The 10,942-nt window shown below is 40.8% G+C and overlaps 1 protein-coding gene across 1 annotated transcript; it reads left to right on the top strand.

Annotated features, from left to right (window-relative positions):
• Window positions 1-2,017: 2,017 nt before the first annotated feature.
• Window positions 2,018-10,228, top strand: card9 (caspase recruitment domain family, member 9). Its single transcript, XM_086313508.1, has 13 exons — window positions 2,018-2,258; window positions 2,374-2,443; window positions 3,315-3,452; window positions 3,540-3,658; window positions 3,759-3,965; window positions 4,045-4,125; window positions 4,801-5,028; window positions 5,904-6,029; window positions 6,107-6,295; window positions 6,380-6,437; window positions 6,513-6,634; window positions 6,719-6,774; window positions 6,860-10,228. Exons 1-13 carry the CDS (start codon window positions 2,145-2,147, stop codon window positions 6,945-6,947), a joined length of 1,596 nt encoding a protein of 531 aa, XP_086169634.1. The 5' UTR covers window positions 2,018-2,144; the 3' UTR covers window positions 6,948-10,228.
• The last annotated feature ends 714 nt before the right edge of the window (window positions 10,229-10,942 follow it).

Here is a 10,942-nt window from a genome sequence, read left to right as displayed (position 1 = left end):
CTGCTGTGACTCTTAGACTTTCATTACTTCTTTTACATGTCCTTGTGTTGGTAAAATTTCAAGACTGAGACTGCTGCTGTGGCACAACTTCCTGTTTCAGTCAGATGATGCTTCCTGTTGGCTGGGAGTGATTCCCCTTCAGACTTCTCTAATCCTTCACTTCTTCCTCTTTTGCATATTTAACACTATAGAGAACTAAAGCTTCTGTCCATCTGTAATCTTTTTTTGTCATGTGGTTTAGGATTTGGACACACAATTTTATATGCACACTCGTAAGCTAACATTAAAACCACCCATTTAATATCATATAGGTCCCCCCCATGTCTCCAAAAGAGCTTTGACCCATGCCCAGAGAAGGGCTCAATAGTGTGTTCCTCCAGCCTCTGCTCAGTTTGGGGGGGGGCTTTGGGAGACCGCAGATGTTGAGGGGGGCCACATTATCATAGAGAATAGTGATTGGTCTGCAGCAATGTTTGGGTGGGTGGTAGATGTCAAGACTCGGGTTTTCACAACAGAAAACTAAATTATTACAAGGAGGGGGGAAAAGGCAAATTAAAAAATGATTATTAATGTTCACTGACTTTATTGAAAAAAGCACTTGTTGCTATCTAACATTCACACTCTGATCAACACATCAGGGCTAACTCGGGGTTCAGCCCAAGGATACTTTGGCATACAGATTGGAGCTGCCAGAAAATGAACTGCTAACCTACTTATAGACTATTTGTTTAAAAGAGTGCAGAAACAAGTCCGCTATGTACAAATGTAAGAGGTGAACTGCCAGAGGTTAAAAAAAGTAAGGTTACCCCAAAAAAATGTACTTTTAAGAATTAACAATGGAAGAGAGACCGAGACAGACCATCATAACACGTCTAAAAATGTAGGTCTGTCCTACAGAAAACTTGCAAAGAAAGTGTATGCCACAGGTGGCCAATTTGAGTCAAAAGTTTAGAATACATTTTGGCCTATAAATTAATTCCATGATTTCTTTTTTCACTCTAATTGCATATTTGTATTATGCTTTCATTTCAGAGTGCAATGAGACATTAAACAGCATAATTTTTAATAACAAACTGGAAAAATTGGGATTTTCTAAAACTTTTGACCGGTGGTGTGTATATAACAAAAGTAATGATTTTAAACAGCATTTTTTATTTTATTTTTTAAACAAATAGCAATTAAGATATTTTGATAAGATACATTACTATATTTAAAAAGTTGGGAAATTTGGGATTAATTAAAAAAGATCAATGCTCATTATCTTGCATGGTGGTCAGATAGTGTGCACTGTCACTTCACAACAAGAAGCTCTGAAGATCTTGGCCCTTTCTCCGTGTACCTGCGTGCACATTGCTTCCTCTCTCAGCTTCCTCCCACATTATAAGAATTTGGATCCATTTAGTCAAACAGTGGTAAAGTGCTGAATAATTGTCTAATCAAATCCATTCATGTCGAAGTGAGGCAAAACAGGTCATTTGCACGCATGCAGGAAGCTTTACTTTACTTCTCCACATTGCACTTACACTTCCACTCTTGTGGTAACCTTATCAGCCAAATCCTACTTTAACCACTCATGACAGGTAAAGTAAGTCAATAAATTTTAAAAGGTTGATAGAGTGTAACTCAATAAGAGAAAAGTCACTCAAAAGAAAAGAGCTCAGTTTTTGTTTTTGTTTTTTAAAAAGTAAATTTAATGGAGCTTACTAAGTAAAAGTATTGTTTTTTTAATCTAATGAAATGGTTTTATAAACTTAAATAGAATAATATAATAAAAAAGTGTCTTAAATTATAGAATAAAAGTAGACACAGTGACCATGAGATGATGTTAAAGTTGGAAAGCATTGTGAGCATTACTGATGTTATAAAGTATTACCCAAGCAGAATGTGGACAGTCAGCTTGATCAGAAAGCTCAGTGCTAAACAGCTGTGACCTGATTGGTGTATTCAGATGAGCTGGAATCAGTCAGCTCAGAGTCAGTTAAATGAGGCGGAGACTGACAGTAAAACAAGAAGTGACCTCAACGATGTGTTCAGAAAATCAGAGGCAGATAGAGAGAAGCGGGTGTGTGGGACCAGTGTAACCAGCGTACTCAGTGTAGTCCTCAGTGTGCACAGTGGTGTGTTGTGTAGTGTGTAACGGCACGATGGATGGAGTGAGTGAGGATGACCTCTGTTGGCTCCAGCTGGATGACTTCAGGATGCTGCTCATCAAAACTATTGATCCTTCAAGAATCACCCCCTACCTCCGCCAGTGTCAGGTATGCTCTTGCTCCTGCCTCTTGTTCTTGCTACTCTCCTCTCTGCTCCTGTGGTTGTTGCTCCTCTTCCTTCCTTTCAGGTGGTGATAGGTTCATGTGTGGTCTACCTTATCAGGTAATCAGTGCTGAGGATGAAGAGCAGCTCTTCAATGACCCGGCACTCGTCATCAGGAGGCGTAAAGTTGGTACGTTGGGTTTTTTTGTTTTTTTTAAACATACCAGATTGAAGCCAGTACAAACCTTTCAGTTAGTCCAGAAAGGCCTCCACGTGAACCTCCTGATCCACAAGGAGGAAAAAAACACAAAAAAACACAGCAATGTTTAATTAATTCATCTGAAATCTGGGTTCATGTAACTGCTGGGGAGAAGTAAATACTTGAAAAATTTAGCTGAAAGCACACATCTTCACTGTTCATCCTTTATACTGTCTATGAGTAAGATGAGTCTTTAAAACACATTCATAAATTACAAACGTCTCCTGGCGGAGAGGTCTAATTCAGTGACTTCCCATCAGCCTAGCTTACTTCTATCAGTAAAGCTGTATGAGACAAGATCAGAAATGTCTTAGAAACAAGACAAAGAGAGTTCTCACTCAGTGGCTGCTGCGTGTGGTCAGAATGGTCTAAAATACTAGGAAGTTGTAACAGTGTGGTTCCTCTACACCTTGGCAGGGTGTTGTTGACGTTAGTTGGCAAACCCACTTCCAGAGTTTTTCTGTTAAAAGAAACTGTAAGCATTTACTTAATCGGTTAGGTCATCATGAACAAAAATTAATTAGAAAAAAACAACCAAAAAGAAAACAACAGAGTGCGCATAACCTCACCAAATATAGATATTCATGGTGACATCTGAGTCACAGAAGTCAGACCATACTCACTTAGATTATGCCCTGTTCATGTTTAAAGAAGTGTTTGGTTGCCGTTGTTGTTCTTATACATGTCAACGTGGCCAAAACAGTCGCACTGACCCTTGGTGTCCCTATATAGATAGCACCATTATATATCAGCGTAATGAGTCTTGCATCCGCTGACCTTTGTTGTAACCTTTAATCTGTAGGGGCCCTACTGGACATTTTGCAGCGAACGGGAGTCAAAGGTTACACAGCTTTCCTGGAGAGTCTGGAACTGGATTATCCTCAACTGTATAGCCGGATCACTGGGAAGGAACCCAACAAGACCTTCAGCATCCTGATTGGTCTGTCTTCCTGACTGTTTGCCTGTTCAGATATTTTCATGTACTGATTATAAATTGATTCTGATCAGCTGTGTATTGCGTGTTCAGACACTGCAGGAGAATCGGGTCTCACTCAGTTCTTGATGTCGGAGCTCAGCCGCCTGCAGAGGGCACTGCAGGATGAGCGGAGGCGCCGCCAGCAGGCCTGCTCTGCTGCCAAGGATCAGGTTGGTTCAGCCACACGGTTACTGAGGAACAGAGCGAGATGGAAATTACACAAAAAACGTAATGTTCAATCGCTGTGTTCTCTCTTGCGCTTGTCTTCAGGAGGTGTGGTCTCGCCAGCAGCAGCTGAAAGACCGTGAGCTGAAAAAGCTGACTGAGCGCGTGCAGAAGGTGCGAGATGAACGGGAGCGGCTGAGTGAGGAGGTCAAGCAGCTCAGAGATCACAACTACAGTCTGATGGCTGACATCAACAGTCTGAACCAGGAGAAGAGCAACGCCCTGCTGGCCAACAGAGATCTGCAGATAGAGGTCAGCTAACGTGTGTCCATCTGACATGCTGCTGACCCGTACAGAGATAGAGCCTGACCTCTGACCTCTATGTGTGTAGGTAGAGCGCCTGAAACACACAGTGATGCGAGCAGAAAACCAGACTCGACTGCTGAGGCGACGAACACTGAGACCACTCCAGGTGGTACTGGATATCTAACACACACCCTTTTACCTTTTATCTGACCCTCACTACAGCTATGTATGAATTATTCAGCTTCGACTGTTGAGTGTTTTTAGTTTGAGCTCATACCTGCAGGTTACATTACATAACTACAGCCACATGAAAGAGGAAGATTTCACATGGCTTTGCAGTCCTGTGAAAAGCTAAGAAAATATCAAAATTCATGACTATACAATGAGAAAAAAAGACTGAATATGAATGCTTGTTTGGAAGGGTTGCCACGAGAAAGCATGGCAGCACAGCTTAGGTTTCCAAGGTTGCATGTGAAGAAACCACAACCACATCCTGTGGATAGAAACAACCAAAGTGGAGATGTTCGGCCGTAGCACACTGAGCAATGTTTGGTGAAGACCAAAACTTTCACATGACTGTTTCTGCTGCTTTGCCTAGAATCTGCTTTTCACTACAATTTTGTTGCACTGGACTTGGTTTTAAAGGCAGTTTTCACAGCTACACTTTAACAAACAATTCAAACACCTTTCATGTGTTATCCCACATGAACTGATTAGTAGTGAAAAGTATTTCGCACACCTCTTATCCCAGACTACACTTCGGTTCTTTTTGCAGAGCTTAAAAACTGTTTAAAGGTTAAAAAACACCACTTAGATTAACGTGTTAACTTGTGTATTTCAGAGCAAGAGTCTAGCTTTGCCCACTGAGACCTTTTTCCACCCGGATAAAGTGGAGGAGCTGAAAGAGGAGAAACAGGAGGAGAAAAAGCAGGAGAAGAAGGAGGAGGCACCAAAGCAGCAGCAGCAGCAGCAGGAGAAGCAGGAGAGCAAAGCTCCTATGATGAACCTCCTCTCCACTGTGTTCAGACTGAGGAGAGAACTCCACAAAACAGAGGAGCAGAGAGCCAGGGTGAGGAGCACCGGTAGTTTCAAACAAGACTATAGCACATGGCTAACAGAATGCAAAGCCGCTCCCTTTAAGCAAATAAATATAATGCATTCAGGGAAATTTAAATTGTAGAATGTATCACATGTAATATTAGCATTTTGGCTGATTCCATTTAGTTTTTTGGGACCCTTAAGTGACCATATTTGGATTAGAGGGTGGAGTGTGGTCATGAGCTGTGGGTAGTGACCGAAAGAACGAGATCGCGAATACAAGTGGCGGAAATGGGCTTCCTCTGAAGGGTGGCTGGCCTCTCCCTTAGAGAGGATGAGAAGTTCGGCCATTCGGGATGGGCTCAGAGTAGACTTGCTGCTCCTCCACATCAAAATGAGCCAGTTGAGGTGGTTCGGGCATTTGACAAGGATGCCCCCTGGGCGCCTCCTGTGCGAGGTTTTCCGAGCATGTCCCACTGGGAGGAGGCCCCAGGGCAGACCCAGGACACGCTGTCGAGATTATATCTCTCAGCTGGCCTGGGAATGCCTTGGTGTTCCCCCGGATAAACTGGAGGATAAGTTTCAAGATAAGTGTAATCTCTGAGATGTTCCTTGTGATGAATCATTACTTTTGTCATATTTTCAGCGATATGTGGTTTTAGGTTGAGTTTAGTTAGTAGTGAATGTGCACCATGGTGTTTCTGAGCAGCAGCATTGCTCATGCCACAGTAAAAGGATGTTTTATTGGAGCAAAGAGTAGCAGGAAATCCACATGCATGCTTCTATTTGATGTCAATCCCTCGAGTGTGTCATGTGTCAGCTATCAAGTGCAACTGCTGGAGGCTGTATGTGTGTGTGTATGAATCTCATTCTTGGTTTTGCAAGCCTGAATGCGTTTGTTTTCAGACTTTGGAGGAGAAAGAGGAACTGGAACTGCGCTGTGCTCAGCTGAAAGGAGATGCCAAGATCTACCGTCAACAAAACAAGCAAACCCTGAGACAGCTCGAAGAGGTGATCAGGGAGAGAGAAAAGGTGAGGAGCCTGAGAAGGGATAAGAACGGGAGGTGGGGCAGAATGTTGGTGGGTGTTAACTCTGGTCGGTTCTTCAGGCGCTGTCATCGCAGTCAGAGAAGCATGAGGAGGCACGGGTACTCCTGCAGGAGAAAGACCAGTACAGGGAGCAGGTCAGAAAGCTGACTGAGCAAATAGACAGGCTGGAGCTTCTGCTGCTGAGGTCACAGGGGGAGGAGCTACAGCTGAGGACACGCCTCCGCAGAATCACTTCCAACTCTCATCAGGTGAGGAGCAGCTGGAGGAGCTGGAGGAGGAGGGATTTTATGAAGGTGAAGTATTGAGGTAATAACACCGGCTTCTGTCCTCAGTGTGAAAGGAGTGTGAGCAGCGAGGAAGAGGAGGAGCCTCCAAAGAGCACTGCTAAAGGTCAGTCATGTCATGTGATGAGATGACACGGGGTAATGTGAGGTGATGTCATGTGCAGTGGTTTTGTGTGAACAGGCAGCAGTGAGGAGGTTCGCAGCGGGACTTCGGGGGAGAACGACGAGGCTCAGCGGCAGCAGAATGACTCTTCAGGAGAAATCGTCGAGCCTGGCTTCAAATCCAGTAATACTGTATCATGGGTAATTTCTACGTGCCTTATTCACACTGCTAATTTAACTCATGGTGTTTGGAAGAGACTTCAAAGCCTGTCTGTTCGTCTACAGGAGGAGGAGCAAGCAGAAGTCTGTTTTAGAGGTCGTTCAAACTTTGTTTACCGCAGGTTAGTACTGGCTTTTTAAAACTTTATTTCTATACATCTGTACATGCATACAGTGTGAGTATGACTGTGTTCTTATTTCCAACAGGAAGCGAGCCCTCAGGTCAAAGCTCAACAGTACAGACTATATAGCCTGTAACCTCGACGACAGCAGCGACATCACCGACTCTGACTGATGTGACGCCATGAATGTATTTAACGTTAAATGCATGGCATATTTTTTACCAACCTGCAGCTCAAAGTGCTCCATATGGCAACACCAAAACAACTCTAAGAAGCAGCATTTAAGTTTTACTTCAGACAAATTAAGACAACATATAGCTGTTTATTTTTAACACAAGAATTCCTAATAGGACTTAAAGAAAAGAAATGTAAACTTAATAGCAACAATACATCACAACTGTCAACCTAAAAACTGAAGGCCAGATTTACTGAAGGATGCAAGATTGTGTGATGCTGCATTTGCAAAAGTGCAGAGATGGGAGAGGAAATTCTGCATCTCACTTGTTAACGTCGCTCATTTAAAAACTAGATCCAGCCAGTTTATTTCAGTAATGAGAAATGAACCAAGAGCAGCACAACCTATTGAGTCAAAAGGAGCCGAACTGATGAACCTGATGAGGGTTTTGTGCTGCTGCAGACCGTTAGAAAATCTGGCCCTAAGGGGAGTTGACAGAGGAAGCAGTATGTAGAAATTTTGTAGCAGACGATTGGTCACGAGTAGACGTTCCAGCTTCAAGCTGCTTAGGTACGTCGCTGAGGTATTTACCACCCTTTCATTTGTGAATTAGCAGCATCTTTGGATTCACCGGCAGTCATTTAAAACGCTCAGCTTGAAGTTGAGAAAAGTTTAACTCAGACCCGCCCACTGCGCATCGCCAAAGGTTATTTCATCTTGACATAACTTAATTTCATTGACTTTCTATTATCCCTGGTGGTCATGTCACTTCTAGACACTTTTCTGGATTCCCCTTATAACTATAATATATGTATTAATATTTCACATTAAACGCGGGAAATTTTCCTTTAAAATCATTGACAGAGATCATAATTATGATATAACGAGGTGGGATATTCCACAGTTAAGGCGTATCAAAACAGAAGGTGCTTTCACCTGGTGTAGAAGATGGATGCACCCAATGAGACATCACTTCTAGGTTGGTGAAGCCTTCAACTGAGCATTTTGATGAAAAAAACCCCACAAAAACAAATGCCACGTGCTCATTGGCTGACAACTTGTGATTTTCTTATTGATTTTTACACAACTGGAAGTCTTTTTGCAACCAGAGAAGTCGCCCCCTCCTGGCCATTAGAAATAATTCAGGCACTTTCATGAAGATTTGTCCAACTTTAACATACAGTCTATGGAATGGACACATTTATTGCTTTTCCCATAGTTGACAATTCCACAAGAAATGACTCTTACTGATGCTAAAAACTTTGTTCCTAACAAAATTGTTGTGTCCAAAGTTGAAACCACTGCTACTGGTGACTATGGGAAGGGCAAATGCAGCTTACAGATTCGGTCTGCCATGATTTTCACCAAGTCAGAATTGGCTCTGCACTGGAACTGTTTCTGGTAGCACACTAGTTAAACTAGTGTCTATGATGTATGTAGTTATGTGATCAGTGAGAAGAGCGATGAGAAGATGCGGTATGTTGGGTTGATGCAGAGATGTAAAGTTGTACATCCTATGGTTTCTAGTTATTTTAAATAATCTTTCCAAGTTAAAGCATGAAAGCTTTAACTTTACATGCCATTGCTCTCTGAGATACGATCCCAAAGACAAAAAGAACTCTCCGCCTGCTAAATAAGATTTCAACTCAGGAAAAGCACAGAAAGACCAGACCATGACCAAACAGTGGATCCAAATCTGCTCAGATTTCTAAAAATTGACAGAGCTTTCAGTTTCCAATTGAATCTGAAGTTGGCTTTTTCTTCACCTAGAAGTTAATTTTTTCACTGTAACATTTCATGCTCTGAAATCAGGAAACTTGCAGTGTTTGTCGAAATGATTTGTTTTGTTCAATACAAAAAGTGCTACCTGGAAGCCGGAGAAAATCTCAGATTCCAGACTCTGATACTTCATTTAGACTTTGCTACATATTAATTGAATTGTTATTATAAATAATGAAGCGATGCTTAGTATACAGTATTTACTTTGTATAAGTAGGCTTGACATCAGCGGCTGTGAACCTGGAGGTTGTTGTTTTTGTTCTTGTTTCTTTCACTAGCTTTAGGGAGAGATCCTGGTTTAAAATATGATTTGAAATTGAAACTGGTCTCACTTTACTATTTTGATGAATGTTGCTGGACACCAAAATCATTATGTCTGCAGAATGCAGTTAGCGTGTCTTATCTGCTATGATTGAATACATAATGCAACATAAATGCTATAAAATTATAATTGATATCATTACCATTATTTTAAACACAAATTATTGACATTATAAAACCAATTAAAACTTTACTAATGGCTTTTAAAAATTCTTAATTAAAAATGACAATTAACTTTGAATAATTAGGTACTGAAGGTAAATTAAATAGGTATTATTTATTAACAATGTTTATTTTTCTTTTTTTTTGTCTGAATGTCACTTTCCATGGCATTCAAACACCCCAATAACCCATATTTTTTTATTGATGACTTTTGTTGCAGTGTACTTAATCTGATTTTTCTTCTTTACTTCTGTCTATATGTAATTTACAGTGTGGCTTGTCTTTATTATGAACATGATAAAAGTTTCAAATAATGACAGTGATGTGTAGAAGTAATGCCTGCGAGCCAAAGTTCTGGATTATGTTTTCAGCTTCCTTTTTTCTTTTTCTTTTTTTGGCTTCCATCACAAACTGATGTCAGCTTGTCACAAATTTATTTATATAGTAACCTGCAGCAGGTACAGAATGCCTACAAACTACAGACAGTACAGATCATCAGCACAGGCGCTGCTCTTCAGAAGGCCTCCAGAAGCCGTTGAAACAGGGAGGCTCAGTCTTTTTGAGAAGGAAGAACTTAAATAAAATTAAACAAAAAAAAAAGGTGATCTTGTAGTGGAAACCCAGAATAAAAACATAGAGCCAAGCATGAGCAGAACAGGCAACCAAAATAATCTGATTTCATTTTTGTGAAGTTTGATTTAAGAACTTTGTTAAAATTCATTTTACTGTGGGATTTAAAGAATTTATAAATTGAGCTTGATGTCATAAAACATTTTTCAAAACTCTCAGTTTCTTGTTATTCCTATTTAATTTCTTAAAAGTTTGATTTTTGTATGAAGTGTTGTGGATGTTAAATTATTAGAATCAGGATATAACTTTTGTTTTGTTTTGCCCAGAAGAACATATTGTATTTTTGTCTTTTTTCAGTATTTAATCAATCAAGAAGATTAATTTTTCTATTTAATTAGCAGCAAATGTTCAATAAAGCACAGTTAATCACTGAGGGAGAGAATATGATCAGCTCTTGCACTGAGTTTTCAGTTTTCTTCTATTGCTGATGAATTTTCAGATTTTGACAGGTGATCCAATATTTTCTTCAGAGCTCCTGATCTCTCCTGATAGAGTGAATCTCCTCCACCTCAGGATATCTGACAGTAAGGCTCCTGCTCCGCTTTACAGCTCCTAATTTTAACAGGAGTCTGTATGACTCGCTTCTGGAGCCAGCCTCAAGAGGTCATCGGAGGTGTTTTCTTCACAATTCCATGGAGAGGTGGTGTGGAGGGTCAGAGGATCTTTTGTTTTTCACTCTCTGGTTTTGGAGACCAGCAAAGTTTACTCTCCAGCTTTTTATGTTCACTTTCAGCTACATTTTGGAACAGTAATAACTACAGCATGTAGTATTTCAGCTACAGTAGGTTTGCTTTCTAGCAATTTTCAAATAATTTACATAAATGTGAAAAAAAAATGAAATACAGAACTGATGAGTGACACAGTCTGAAGAAAAGGTCAACTGGAGCTGAGCTCTTTGAGGAACCTCAAACTGGATGTTAGGACTTTATTGTTTTACTGCAGTTTGAGGAACCATCTCGACACATGGACGAGGTCGCGGTGCTTCCGTTTATGACAATGTTTATTTAAAGGGACAGTTGGCCCAAATAACTAAAGCTGTGTTTTTCTCGGTCTATCGCTTTGGTTGTCCATACTGGCTTTAGGTGCTTCGGTGCTACTTGC

The sequence above is a fragment of the Aulonocara sp. 'chitande type north' Nkhata Bay genome, linkage group LG12, assembly GCF_057382095.1.
Source record: "Aulonocara sp. 'chitande type north' Nkhata Bay isolate Kocher_YH1m ecotype deep benthic linkage group LG12, A_spYH_male_GT1.1, whole genome shotgun sequence".
Lineage (NCBI taxonomy): Eukaryota > Metazoa > Chordata > Actinopteri > Cichliformes > Cichlidae > Aulonocara > Aulonocara sp. 'chitande type north' Nkhata Bay.
Note: the sequence above shows the minus strand (reverse complement) of the source record. Positions and strands in the feature narration are given on the sequence as shown.

Coding starts and splice junctions, on each gene's coding strand:
- card9 (XM_086313508.1), top strand. CDS start 2,145: ATGGATGGAGTGAGTGAGGATGACCTCTGTTGGCTCCAGCTGGATGAC. Junction 5,029..5,903: donor CAGAGGAGCAGAGAGCCAGG/GTGAGGAGCACC, acceptor GTTTGTTTTCAG/ACTTTGGAGGAGAAAGAGGA. Junction 6,438..6,512: donor TCCAAAGAGCACTGCTAAAG/GTCAGTCATGTC, acceptor TTGTGTGAACAG/GCAGCAGTGAGGAGGTTCGC.